This window comes from Triticum dicoccoides, chromosome 6B (assembly GCF_002162155.2).
Source record: "Triticum dicoccoides isolate Atlit2015 ecotype Zavitan chromosome 6B, WEW_v2.0, whole genome shotgun sequence".
In the NCBI taxonomy this organism is placed as follows: domain Eukaryota; kingdom Viridiplantae; phylum Streptophyta; class Magnoliopsida; order Poales; family Poaceae; genus Triticum; species Triticum dicoccoides.
In genome coordinates, this window is record NC_041391.1 from 107176672 (window position 1) to 107191061 (window position 14390).

Genomic DNA, 14390 nt, shown 5'->3' on the forward strand with positions numbered 1-14390 from the left:
CCGCACCCTGGCTGACTACAACATCCAAAAGGAGTCCACCCTCCACCTGGTGCTCAGGCTCCGTGGAGGCATGCAGATCTTCGTCAAGACCCTGACGGGCAAGACCATCACCTTGGAGGTGGAGTCCTCGGACACCATCGACAACGTGAAGGCAAAGATCCAGGACAAGGAGGGTATTCCCCCGGACCAGCAGCGTCTGATCTTCGCCGGCAAGCAGCTCGAGGACGGCCGCACCCTGGCAGACTACAACATCCAGAAGGAGTCTACCCTTCACCTGGTACTCCGCCTGCGTGGTGGCCAGTAAGTGCCTGCTCATGGCGCTGCTTCTGTCTCTGGGTTCACAGGTCTGGTGTCGTCGGTGTACTCCAATTCTGTCGTGTTTCTATCTCTGTTATGTTTGTTTGTGTTTACAAACTTATGATGTGATGTGGCTTTGAGTTTGGATGATGAAAAAGTGATGATAAGTTTACCCTTTATATCGTGTGTAATTCTATCGTTTGTGCCATACCTGTGTTGCTACTACTGCAGATTCTTGCATTGAACTGGTCATTAAGTATTGAGAAAATTCTAGCATTGAACTGTCTTTGTGTTCTGGGTTTTCTTCTGAAGAATCAGCAAGAGCTGGTTGTTAGCATTGAGCTTGAAAAAATTAAGTTGAGGAATTTTCCAATTCGATACCAAATCTATATAAGAGTCTACCGCAATAAGAAAAAGAGAATTCCAGTTAATGGTCCAATTTGTTGTGAATTAGATGGAAAGTTCTGTTGTAAGAATAGTTTTTTTTAAAGATTGAAAAAGAGTAAGTAGAATTATATTCAAAACAAAAGAAAGGGGCTTTTTGTAAGGACTTGCAGAATTTTCTTTGTTTCCTGTTGCTATTTGTCCCTATGATATCGAAAGTACCTTTGTACACCCGGCCTCAAATGCTCTTGTTGTGAACAGTGAAATGAAAGAATAGGAAAAAAAATTCAAAAAAATCTTTTTTTTGGTATACTTCAAGAAATATGTTTTGTGCATGCAAAATTTTATCAAGAAATCACATTGGTGAGAGTCGTGAAAAAAAAAATCAGAGCTCCAAAATGTGTTTGAAAATAAGATTTTTAGAGCAACATTTTTGTTTTTTCGCCACGCCTTCCATCGATGTGATTTCGTGATAATTTTTTGCATACACTCCAAACCTTAAATTTTACCAAAAAATATTCAGAAATTTTTTAGATTTATTTCCTATTTTTTTTGAATGTACTGTTCACTCAGGAGCATTTGGGCCAGGGTGTAGAAACTCCAGATATACCCAAAACCTCTATGGTGTGAGGTTGTTTGTGGTCTGAAGATGGTATCAATGATTTGAATATCGTAAAATCATGTGAATTGCATTTGTTGAATTATGTTGCGCTGGCTACTAGATGCTATAATCTGAGTTAATAAAAACACCCTTTATAAAAAAAATGGTTGCGCTGGTTATAAATAATAATCCTAAAACTAGCTAGTATGACCGACCACTTCTTCTTCCTCCACAAGAAAGTCCTCCGGTGACTAGGGTTTCTCCGCCTCCTGTAGGCGCCGCCGCCGATCTGCTTCATCTTCTCTGGCCTTAGGGCCATGGAGGCGTGGTGTATCCCGGCCCTTGTCGGTGGGAGAGCTTTTGCTCCGTTTTAAGGTGTGTTTTTTTGGAAACCACATGCTTGTAAGGGGCTTGATAGGAGGGGGAGGGGGCAAGAGCCCTTATGTGCCGCTCGCTACGGTAGATTGTCAAGCAAATGTGCATAGGTTGCTTGCCTGGGCTAGCCCACGAGTCATATAAAGTGTTTGCGTGTGGCGACTCGGGTTTCATATTGTAGCGATTGGGTTTTCCTAACACGTACCGAACATTTCTTGGAATACCAAACAATTTAAAATTTGTGAATAAGTTTTGCAAAAGGCAACCAATTTTTGAAAACGCATTCTTTTTGAATTTGTGAACAAATTTTACAAATAGGAGATTTTTTTATTTCAAATTTTTTTGAGAAACATGAACATTTTTTGAAATTCCTGAATATTTTTTGAAAAACACGAACATTTTGTATTTATGTTTTTTACAACAAGACATTTTTAAAAAATTTAACATTTTTAAAATAAACTTGGAAAGAAATTAAAAGAAAAAACCAAAAAAATGGGAAAAAGAATGAGGGACCCTTTAGAAGGTTTCCCAAACCGGCTAGGAACCTTTCAAAAGGTTCCAAAAACCGGCTTGTACAACGCAGTTCAATCAGTCACTAGCCCATGTGAAATAGTGGCAATCTGCCGCAGAATGCGACGTATAGAAATTTGCTAGGAGGGGTCATCCTCACCCTTATATTTGTGACTAAGCCCAACATGACCATGGAGATTAATCATAGTGAAATTAGGAAAGGTTGCTTTCTTGGCGCATCAGTGATCAGTGGCGGAGACAGGCCCCAGGCAGCCCGGGCTGCTGCCTGGGGCGCGAGACCAATTTCCTTTGGGTACTGTACAGTGCTACAGTGCCCCAAAGGCCGCTTGGGGCTTCACTTTTTCCTGCCGCCGCTACTGTCCGTGATTGTACATGGAGGGGTGATGGACCCAAACACGATGGAGCCTTGTGATGCCTAAGAGTCATTCAAGATCTACACGCCACGAAGTAGCTGGGAGACAATTGTGTGATCCTGAAGGAGATCTTTAGTCACTCGACTTCTCTTTTGGCCTGCGAATTTGACCATGAGAAGCACATTTGTAATGTGGAGGCTCTTAGACTTGCCCGTACAGCGACTACCTTAGATCCTGGACGCCATATTTGGCTATCCAATCCTCTTCACTTGTATCCCTTTGAACTTTGCTATATGAAATAGGCTTTCTTAATGATTTATGTCGCTAGTTGTGTCCCACCGCTTAGTTTTGCCACTAGAAGTTTTCACTGCTAAAAAATGTCATCACTCCGTTAGGCGCATGCCCAAAAATGCCACTAGACATCATTACTATCGGCTCAAAGCCCATTTACCATATTGTGTGACCAAAATACCCATGGACTCACATGTCAGCTCTCCCTCTATATATCGCACTACGTGACTTGATCTCCAACAACATTTTTATTTTTGTCTATATTTTTTTGCTTGCTTACTCCTGACAAGTGGGGCCCACAAGGCCACAATTATCATTGTGATGTAGAGAGAGCTGACATGTGGGTCTAGAAGTATTTTGGTTATAAACATGGTGAACGAGTTTGACCTGATAGTAACAATGTGTAATGACATTTTTGAGTAAACATCTATCGGAATGATGACATTTTTTAGGTGTCTAATGAAATTTTTGAGAAAGCATCAAGCAAAACGATGTCATTTTTTAGCAGTTGTAGCTACTAATGTCAAAACTAAGTAATGAGACACAATTAGTGGCATAAATGATAAAAACCTATGAAACAAAGGTCACTGTTTATCTCTAAAAAATAAAAATAAACCATCAGAACCGAAGGCCGAATATGAACAAGATGAAAAGGTGTTTTTATTCTATGCTCTTCAAAGCAAATGATTCGAATGATCTTTGGGGAAAATAAATCCTTTATCAGTGCGTGTAGCCATCGAATAATGAATCCACATCCACTAGTTTTCCACAAGCCCCTAGAAGATGGATGGCATCTATGCACAGCAAGTAATAATCCATTCATGTACCCATGCTGTCATGCATCTATAAATAGACAAGGCAAGTAGCCCAAGGTTACATATCATCAACAAAGCCAGAAGAAGAAGAAGAAAGAATCTGATAAATTAAGCTAGGCAGCATGTCGATGATCTCCAGCATGCTGGGCCGGAGGCAGCCGCAGCAGCACGCGGCGGGCCACAAGGCCAACGGCCACGGCGGCGGCGGGGACGAGGTCGTGGAGCCGGTGAGCATCGACATCCTGGAGCCCTTCATGGAGGCCATCTCGCTGACTGCGTTCGGCGGCGGCGGCTGCCGGCCGGCGCTGGGCCTGCCGTTCTCGACCGCGAGCATGGACTGGAAGGAGACGCCGACGGCGCACGTGTTCATGGCGGACGTGCCGGGCCTGCGGCGGGAGGAGGTGAAGGTGGAGGTGGAGCAGGAGCGGGTGCTCCGGATCAGCGGGCAGCGCGCCCGCGCCGTCGAGGACAAGGGCGACCGGTGGCACCGCGTGGAGCGGAGCGCCGAGAAGTTCGTGCGCACCGTGCGGCTGCCGCCCAACGCCGACGTCGACGGCGGCGGCGTCCACGCCGCGCTCGACAACGGCGTGCTCACCATCACCATCCCCAAGGACGACGGCAAGAAGGCCTACGGCAGGATCATCCCCATCACCAACTAATGATCAGCCACGCGCATGCACCATCGGCTCAAACTCAATCAAATATCACCACTGCTTAATTATACTTCATTAAAGAGAACCGTAAGATGGCGGAGATAAGCCCGGCGGCCTATGTATGTGCCGGATGGAATTCTGGAAGATTTCCGTGAACTATACCATAGACGCAGTCAACCCCAGCTTCTGCATCGACTGATGCACACAACCATCGCACGCTCTAGTATGAGATATGACTCCAAATAACCAATGTATATGTAGCAGCAGCTGTGAAAACATATCTATATATAATATATATTTGTGTTGGGTTATTAAGAGCATCTCCCAACGACCGCCCAACGCGCGGAAAAAACGTTTGCAGCGTGTTGATCGCCTGTTTTTGCGCGGCGCGGAGCGCTGGCTCCAACGGCCGCTGTAAACTTTAGCGCGCGTGAGTAGCTCTAGCAGGTGCTGAAAAATATTGCACGCGCTCTCTCACACAAACAACATATGCACTCCAAACACAACCAAAAAGATCAAACATAAACAAAATAAAATTAATAATGAATAGTTCAATTTCGTTGTTACAACTCAAACAAATAGTTTATCTTTTAGTACAACAAATAGTTCAATAATACAACATAAAACGCACAAATCATGATGCTCTTTGTCGGCCATTTCATGCCGGCCACTTCTCGATGAGATCCTTCTGAAGATTATCATACGTTTCGGCACACCGAATGACATGATAGGAGGCAACAAAACAGGCCACCCTTTCAGCCCTCCGCCGCACCGCACGGGATGTCCCAAGAGCTCATAGTGAGAGTGGTCTAAATCTTGACCACGCTCATTCTCGATGATCATGTTGTGCATGATCATGCAAACATGCATGATGTACCAAAGCATATTTTGATCCCAAGATCTAGCCGATCCTCTCACAATAGCAAATTGGGCTTGCAAAATCCCAAAAAACTCTCTTCACATCTTTTCTTGCCGCATCCTGAGCATTGTGGAAATCAATATTCTTTTTACCTTTCGGGTTTTTCAACGGCTTCACAAATGTTTGCCACTTTGGGTAGATGCCATCCGCAAGATAGTAGCCATAGTTGTATGTACGGCCATTTGCTACAAACTGCATCGATGACAGTTCACCATTTGCAACCGTATTCATCAGTGGTCACCGATTAACAACGTTAATGTCATCCAAAGATCCAGGCATTTCAAAAAAAGCATGTCAAATCTCAAGTCTCTTGATCGGCCACCGCTTCAAGGATTATAGTGGAACCTTTTTATGGACATGGAATTGGCCATGCCATGCCTTACGACAATTCTTCCAACTCCAATGCATGCAGTCTATTGAGCCAAGCATATCTGGGAAGCCGCGAGCTTTGTTCATCTCCAACAGCCTTGTGGCTTCTTCGGCATTGGGAGATCTCAAATATTTTTCGGCCAAATACTTGCACAATTTTGACTGCGAAGCGCTTGACACACATGATGGCTTGACTCTCACCCATGGCCAAGTGATCATCAACTAGATCAGCCGGGATACCGTATGCCAACATACATAAAGCAGCTGTCACCTTCTGAGAGGTGCTATGCCCGAGCTCTCCGGCGACATTCCTCATTTGCTGAAAAAACCGGTCATGGCTCGCTAGTTTCTCTGCAATGTGCCTGAACAACTCGGTGCTCATCCTAAACCAGCGCCGGAAGTACGACTCGGGGTACACGGGAGCATCCACAAAACAGTGTCTGATCAATTTGTTGTGGGCATCGATCCTATCCCTCCAAATTTTCTGCCGATCCATAACCGAACTACCGTGCTTCGGTTTTTATTGATGTGCATAGCTAGGATCATTGCAAGATCATCCTTCTATTCAATATCAAAATCTTCTTCGGAAGAATCATATGACGAACTCATCTACAATGTTCAATTTAAACTAGGCTATAAAAAAACTACAAACAACATGCACCAAATTCATGTAAAAATGTGAAGTTGAAGCAATACATACCTTGCAAGCGTTTTGTCGAACACCTTGCGGACGTCGAGCGGCAGTGGGCGGCCGGGCGCTGTTCGTCGAAGGAATGTCGCGCGCGGGGGGCGGCGGCGACTAGAGGGAGACGGAGGAAGCAACGGCAACGCGAGGATACGTCGGGGAAGCGCCGAAACGATAGCCAGAACAAATGGGGTGGCGCGGGTGATGGCGGCGCCAGCGGCTGGATGGGGGTAGGTGAAAGTTGCAAGCGGGCGCATCAAATAAATGGCGTGCGATGGCGTTTCGGCCCGCGCGCTGAACTAGTTATGCCGCACGCGTGATTTTTGTACCTCCGATGGAGCGCCCGGAGCGGTAATGCGCACGCAAAAGCCACTAATTTTTTAGCGCGGCGCTTATATAGCGTGTTTGTTGAACATGCTCTAATAGTGTGATTGTTGTGTGTTTTAATGTGGATGTTATGCCTTACCAAACCAATTGGCCTCCAGATCACCCTTCGCGCGATGGATGGCTATATCACACGATGCAGGACAAGAGTCGTTGCGTGCCAGATATTATGATGAACGTTTGCTCAACATTTTCCCCCAAAAAAGTTATAAAAGGGTTGGACTCAGCAATTCTAAAGTAAAAAAGGCGCATGAGAATGATGTATAGGAAAAATTGAGGTTTTAGGCGACGGCTTTCTGTGTCCTGCTTCGCCTCATCATCATCATCATCATCATCATCGGGATATTCAATAGTGGAGGATGGCGGGTGTCCCATCGGCTCTCGTGCGACTGGGCGACCAGGAAGGCGATTCCGCGGGCGCCGGCGGGGGGATTCCCGTGGTGTCGGCGGAGGGATGGACGGCGGTGAGCCCGGCGGTGGGGCGCGCCCGGTGCTGCGTCTCGCCCGGCGGGAGGCCCCCTGGCCCGTTCCCCTCTGGTAGCAAATTTTGGGCGTTGGGGGGTGGCGACTCCGACGGCGAAGAGGAGGAGGAGCCCGTGCAGGTAAGTGGTCAGGTGAGTGATGGTGATGAGCCGAGGCCGTCGTTGACGTGCTCGGTGGGTGACTTTGTCGCCCGTGCGGAGGAGCTGGGGGGCTCTTTCGTGGCCGGTCGCCGGCGCGTGTTCGCCCGTGGCGGGCGCTGACTAGCGCCGCGGATCTGGCGACCGCCGAGGGGTGTGGATGCGGGCCCTGAGGGCCGCTCGCGTGCCCTGCCGGAGGAGGGGCGCCAGGAGCTGGCGCTGGCTGCGCCGCTTTCGGGCTCGGTGAGCTCGCCGGAGTCGACAGGGGTCGACGACGGCGGCGGGGCGGATCCTGCAAGGGAGATACGGTCCATGGCTAGGGTTTCGGTGCCGCCGCCGCCCGGGTCGGCCCCCTTGCTGGGCCTATCAGACTGGCCCAGTCTGCCAATGCGTGGGCTGGGGGGCCCATTGGCCGACCCATCCTCGCGCGTGCCAGAGGGGACGCAGGGGCGCTCCTTGGTGCTTGGGCCTGGACAGCCTGGCCCGGTTGCTTTGCGCCCGCAAGTGACTAGGCCCGAGCCCATCGCGATGGTGGTGGTGCGGCCGCCTACGCCTATAAATAGGTGGTTGTGGCTGCCGAAGGGTGCCCTAGATCTGTCGCTAGGGTTTCCCGCATCCCACTCGCAGGTGCGGCGATTCAGGCACCTCGCGCGCCGTCTGCGTCGCTCGCCTCCTCCCCCCCACTCACTTGCTCGTTCGCAACCGCGGTGCGGATGGGATCCCGCCGCGTGGAGAAGCCACCGATGTCGCCCCCGATCCCGGCGGCCGAGCGTCAATGCGAGCAAGATCTGAGGGCGAAGGCGCTTTCCAAGGTGCCGGCACCTCAGGCGGAGGTGGGGGGTTGGGGGCCGCCGCCTCCTTGGTGGCTCGCGGAGCAAGAGCGGAAGAAGATGGAGGAGCGCTAGCGCAAAAAGAAGAAGGAGGAATACCGGCGCCGTGGGCTGGAGCAGAAGAAAGAGCTCAAGAGGAAAGAATCCCTTCTCCCTCCGAGCGGCGAGCGGGCTGGGGATCCACTTGCTAAGAAGCAGAAGCAGAAGGGGGCTGGCCCGGCGCTGCTGCCGCTGGCGGCCGGGCCGTCGGCGTTGAAAGGGTCGGCACATGCCCCGATCCCAGTGGAGGAGTCCGACGGGCCAGAGTGCTTCAAGTGTGGTCGGGTGGGCCACTACCAGAACATGTGCCACTTCAAGCCCATGTGCGTCGTCTGCCATGAGGAGGGACACGCGTTGGCGCACTGCCCCACTCGCGGGCGGCCATTGCTGCTGCAGATCGTGGGCAACGCCATTCCCGACGAGGGCTTTTTCTGCCTCCTCTACATGGAGACGGAGGGCGAGGAGATCCATGCCCCGGTGGTGGCGGACGCGGCGTTCATCTCGGCGGCGCCTGGCAAGCTGTCGATTCCCATCTTGGAGGAAGAGCTCCCCCACCTCTTCGAAGGGGAATGGGATTGGCAGGTGTCGGCCGTCGGAGACGACATGTTCTCCGTCGTCTTCCCCAACAAGGCCATGCTGCGGATGGCGACGCGAAGCGGCAAACTATATCTATCCCTCAACGACATCATGGCGGAAATCAAAGAAGCGACTCAGGAAGCGCCCAAGGCCGAACTCATGCCGGATGTGTGGGTTAAGCTCTGGGGAGTGCCACCCAAGCACCGTCGCGTGGACCGTCTCATGGTAGGGATAGTGATGATCGGGCACCCGATGGAGGTGGACAAGGCGTCGCTGGCGGGGCTGGGTCCAGTGCGGATACATTTTGCGTGCCGCTCCCTGGCTAAGCTCAAAGGCTACATCCAAGTGTGGTTCGACAGCGAGGGCTTCACCTTCCGGCTAGAGGGCAAGGCGGGTGGCAATCAGGGTGATGCCTCCCCTCCCCACCCCCCTGCAACCATGGACAAGGGGCCGGATGACATGGACAAGGACAAGGACAAGGACACAAGTATGGGTGACGACTCCATCGACACCGCGTCCTGGGATAAGTTGGGCCTCAAGGACAAGGCTTTCGACGTCGTGGCCCCGGCTTCGGGGGCCGCAAAGGATCTGGAGGAGCGCCAAGTGGTCGTGGGCAGCAACGAGACGGGCTTCAATCAATATGGCTCCAACATGTCCCTCGGCCTCGACCTCGACAAGGGCATTTCGGCTTCATGCGATTCGGAGGGTCGCTCCATGCTCGTCTCCCCGGTGGCTGCGGATGTGGGTGGGCTGCGCGCTGTCGCGTCGCGTTCCCCCATGTCTGCGCGCGGTCCTGGTAGCGGCGGGGTGCGGCTCCACAAGAAGCCGATGGGCCGCAAGACTCCTCTAGTGATGCCGGTGAGCCCACCATCGGTCCGTGCGGGCACGCCTGTCTCGCACCGGCCGGTGGTGATGGCGTTGGCCTCCTCTGGGGGTCCGGTCGGTGGGCCTTCGCCGGTGGCTCCCCCTCCTCCTTCGGACGCGCTTCGGGCAGAGGTGACCAAGGCGGCGCCCATCTCCACGGCCAAACGCTCCAAGGCGGTGGTGGCGACCCCGGTGGCACAGGAGCGGGCGAGTTCTTGATCGAAGGGCGCCAAGGGCAACCTCCCTGCTCTTCAGCGCGCTCAGCTATTGGTGGCTCAGAAGAACATGGAGACCGAAGGTAACCCCCTACCCCGTTTTACGATTTTTGATGATTATTCGGATGAGCGCCTCGGGGGTATTTTAGCGGATAGTGGGGTAGATTTGTCTAATGAGGGGGAGGCGCGAGAGCTCCTATCTCTCATCCGGGCTAAAGAAATTGCGCAGGCCGCGCTGGCCCAGGCAGCGGCGGCCCACGTTGCGCCGGTAGCAGAAGAAGCAGGGGCTTCTCTGGTGCCTGTTGCGCGGCCCGATCGGGTGGACACAGCAGCAGGGGCCCGTCCCCCTCATCCCGTGGTCCTGTCAAGACACGGCGAGTGGCCAAAGCGGTTACCATTCGCGGTATCCGCCTCCGCAATCGCATAATCTAATGTGTTTCATCTTCTGGAACATCCGAGGCTTCGGCCACGTTGGGAGGCGGACCCAGCTAAAAGAATTCATTTGCGTTGAGGATATCGACGTTGTTGACTTGCAGGAAACCATTAAAACTGATTTCTCTCACTGAGACCTGCTAAGCATCGATCCCCTCGAGCACTTCGCATGGCACTGGGTGCCTGCGGTGGGCCACTCGGGGGGCCTACTTCTTGGTGTCAGCCTGGTTTGCTGCGAGGTGGTGGCGTGGGATGCCGGTCGTTTCTTCGTGTCGGCACACGTTCGCCATCGCGCAACCCTCCGCGAGTGGGAGGTTATCGTGGTGTATGGCCCGGCCGACCACTCGCACTCTCAGGAGTTCTTGGGGGAACTACAGGAGAAGGTTGCGGTCTTAGGTGTGCGCAACTTGCCGCTGATCGTCGGTGGGGATTTCAACCTAATCCGTTCGGGAGCGGACAAGAACAACGGGATTATTAACTGGACAAGGGTGTCCATGTTTAATAACGCGATAGCATCAATGGCCCTTAGGGAAGTGGCCCACGTGGGCGCACGTTACACTTGGACAAACAAGCACTTTACACCAGTTCGGTCAGTGCTTGACCGCGTGTTCATGTCCGCGGAGTGGGAAATGTTGTTTCCCATGTGCTCCCTATTAGGGAACGTAATAATTTCAAAAATTTCCTACCCACACGTAAGATCATGGTGATGGCATAGCAACAAGAGGGGAGAGTGTTGTCTACATACCCTCGTAGACCGTCAAGTGGAAGTGTTATGACAACGCGATTGATGTAGTCGTACGTCTTCACGACTCGACCGATCCAAGCACCGAACGTACGACACCTCCGTGTTCAGCACACGTTCAGCTCGATGACGTCCTCCGAGCTCCAATCCAGCGAAGCGTCGGGGATGAGTTCCGTCAGCACGACGGCGTGGTGACGATGATGATGTTCTACCGGCACAGGGCTTCGCCTAAACTCCGCGACGATATGACCGAGGTGGATTATGGTGGAGAGGGGCACCGCACACGGCTAAGGAACGATCCGTAGATCAACTTGTGTGTCTATGGGGTGCCCCCTGCCCCCGTATATAAAGGAGTGGAGGAGGGGGAGGGCCGGCCCTCTCTATGGCGCGCCCTAGGGGAGTCCTACTCCCACCGGGAGTAGGATTCCCCCTTTCCTAGTAGAACTAGGAACCCTTCCATGTAGTAGGAGTAGGAGAGAAGGAAAGGGAAGAGAGAAGGAGAAGGAAGGAAGGGGGCGCCCCCCCTCCCTAGTCCAATTCGGACTAGTCCAAGGAGGGGGGGTGCGGCCACCCTTTTGGCCCTTTCTCTCCTTTCCCGTATGGCCCAATGAGGCCCAATACGAATTCCCGTAACTCTCCGGTACTCCGAAAAATACCCGAATCACTTGGAACCTTTCCGAACTCCGAATATAGTCGTCCAATATATCGATCTTTACGTCTCGACCATTTTGAGACTCCTCGTCATGTCCCCGGTCTCATCCGGGACTCCGAACTCCTTCGGTACATCAAAACTCATAAACTCATAATAAAATTGTCATCGTAACGTTAAGCGTGCGGACCCTACGCGTTCGAGAACTATGTAGACATGACCTAGAACTATTCTCGGTCAATAACCAATAGTGGAACCTGGATGTTCATATTGGTTCCTACATATTCTACGAAGATCTTTATCGGTCAAACCGCATAACAACATACGTTGTTCCCTTTGTCATCGGTATGTTACTTGCCTGAGATTCGATCGTCGGTATCCAATACCTAGTTCAATCTCGTTACCGGCAAGTCTCTTTACTCGTTCCGTAATATATCATTTTATAATTAACTCATTAGTTTCAATGCTTGCAAGGCTTAGGTGATGAGTATTACCGAGAGGGCCCAGAGATACCTCTCCGACAATCGGAGTGACAAAACCTAATCTCGAATTATGCCAACTCAACATGTACCTTTGGAGACACCTGTAGAGCACCTTTATAATCACCCAGTTACGTTGTGACGTTTGGTAGCACACAAAGTGTTACTCCGGTAAACGGGAGTTGCACAATCTCATAGTTGCAGGAACTTTGTATAAGTCATGAAGAAAGCAATAGCAACATACTAAACGATCAAGTGCTAAGCTAACGGAATGGATCAAGTCAATCACATCATTCTCCTAATGATGTGATCCCGTTAATCAAATGACAACTCATGTCTATGGCTAGGAAACTTAACCATCTTTGATTCACGAGCTAGTCAATTAGAGGCATACTAGTGACACTATGTTTGTCTATGTATTCACACATGTATTATGTTTCCGGTTAATACAATTCTAGCATGAATAATAAACATTTATCATGAAATAAGGAAATAAATAATAACTTTATTATTGCCTCTAGGGCATATTTCCTTCAGTCTCCCACTTTCAATATGTCTGTCATATTCAGAGCCGTATGTATTTTGCAAATATTCTATGTCTACAATACTCTGCACGGAGCTACTCTAGCTAATTGCTCCCACTTTCAATATGTATCCAGATTAAGACTTAGAGTCATCTGGATTAGTGCCAAAACTTGTATCGACGTAACCTTTTACGACGAACCTTTTGTCACCTCCATAATTGAGAAACATATCCTTATTCCACTAAAGATAATTTTGACCAAATGTCCAGTGATCTACTCCTAGATCACTATTGTACTCCTTTGCCAAACCAGGGCAGAGTATACAATAGGTCTGGTTCACAGCATAGCATACTTTATAGAACCTATGACTGAGGCATAGGGAATGACTTTTCATTCTCTTTCTATTTTCTGCTATGGTCGGGTCTTGAGTCTTACTCAACTTCACACCTTGCAACACAGGCAAGAACTCCTTCTTTGACTGTTCCATTTTAAACTACTTCAAAATCTTGTCAAGGTATGTACTCATTGAAAATCTTATCAAGCGTCTTGATCTATCTCAATAGATCTTGATGCTCAATATGTAAGTAGCTTTACTGAGGTCTTTATTTTAAAGAACTCCTTTCAAACACTCCTTTATGCTTTGTAGAATAATTCTACATTATTTCCGATCAACAATATGTCATTCACATATACTTATCAGAAATGTTGTAGTGCTCCCGCTCACTTTCTTGTAAATACAGGCTTCACCGCAAGTCTATATAAAACTATATGCTTTGATCAACTTATCAAAGCGTATATTCCAACTCTGAGATGCTTGCACCAGTCCATAGATGGATCGCTGGAGCTTGCACATTTTGTTAACACATTTAGGATCGACAAAACCTTCTGGTTGCATCATATACAACTCTTCTTTAATAAATTCATTAAGGAATGCAGTCTTGTTTATCCATTTGCCAGATTTCATAAAATGTGGCAATTGCTAACATGATTCGGACAGACTTAAGCATAGATACGAGTGAGAAACTCTCATCATAGTCAACACTTTGAACTTGTCAAAAACCTTTTGCGACAATTCTAGCTTTGTAGATAGAAACAATACTATCAGCGCCCGTCTTCCTCTTAAAAATCCATTTAATTAACATGGTTTTCTGATCATCGAGCAAGTTAATCAAAGTCCATACTTTATTCTCATACATGGATCATATCTCAGATTTTATGGCCTCAAGCCATTTCACGGAATCTGGGCTCATCGTCGCTTCCTCATAGTTCGTAGGTTCATCATGGTCTAGTAACATGACTTCTAGAATAGGATTACCGTACCACTCTGGTGCGGATCTTACTCTGGTTCATCTACGAAGTTCAGTAACAACTTAATCTGAAGTTTCATGATCATCATCATTAACTTCCTCACTAATTGGTGTAGGTGTCACAGGAACCAATTTCTGTGATGAACTACTTTCCAATAAGGGAGCTGGTACTGTTACCTCATCAAGTTCTACTTTCCTCCTACTCACTTCTTTCGAGAGAAACTCCTTCTCTAGAAAGGATCCATTTTTAGCAACAAATATCTTGCCTTCGGATCTGTGATAGAAGGTGTACCCAACAATTTCCTTTGGGTATTCTATGAAGACGCACTTCTCCGATTTGGGTTCGAGCTTATCAGGATGAAACTTTTTCACATAAGCATCGCAGCCCTAAACTTTAAGAAATGACAACTTGGGTTTCTTGCTAAACCATGGTTCATATGGTGTCGTCTCAACGGA

At 49.5% G+C, this 14390-nt stretch overlaps 2 protein-coding genes across 2 annotated transcripts in view; both read left to right on the forward strand.

Moving 5' to 3' along the window:
* The window catches only part of LOC119320858 (polyubiquitin-like), a 2186-nt gene extending 1637 nt beyond the window's left edge, over positions 1 to 549 (forward strand). The window contains exon 3 of the mRNA XM_037594780.1: positions 2 to 549. Within this exon, the coding sequence (XP_037450677.1) occupies positions 2 to 304 (303 nt within the window). The 3' untranslated portion in view covers positions 305 to 549. The remainder of the gene's footprint in view (position 1) is intronic.
* Positions 1 to 4615, forward strand: part of LOC119324152 (18.9 kDa heat shock protein-like) — a 7416-nt gene extending 2801 nt beyond the window's left edge. The window contains exon 2 of the mRNA XM_037597925.1: positions 3741 to 4615. Within this exon, the coding sequence (XP_037453822.1) occupies positions 3770 to 4306 (537 nt within the window). The 5' untranslated portion in view covers positions 3741 to 3769 and the 3' untranslated portion in view covers positions 4307 to 4615. The remainder of the gene's footprint in view (positions 1 to 3740) is intronic.
* Positions 4616 to 14390: the final 9775 nt, after the last annotated feature.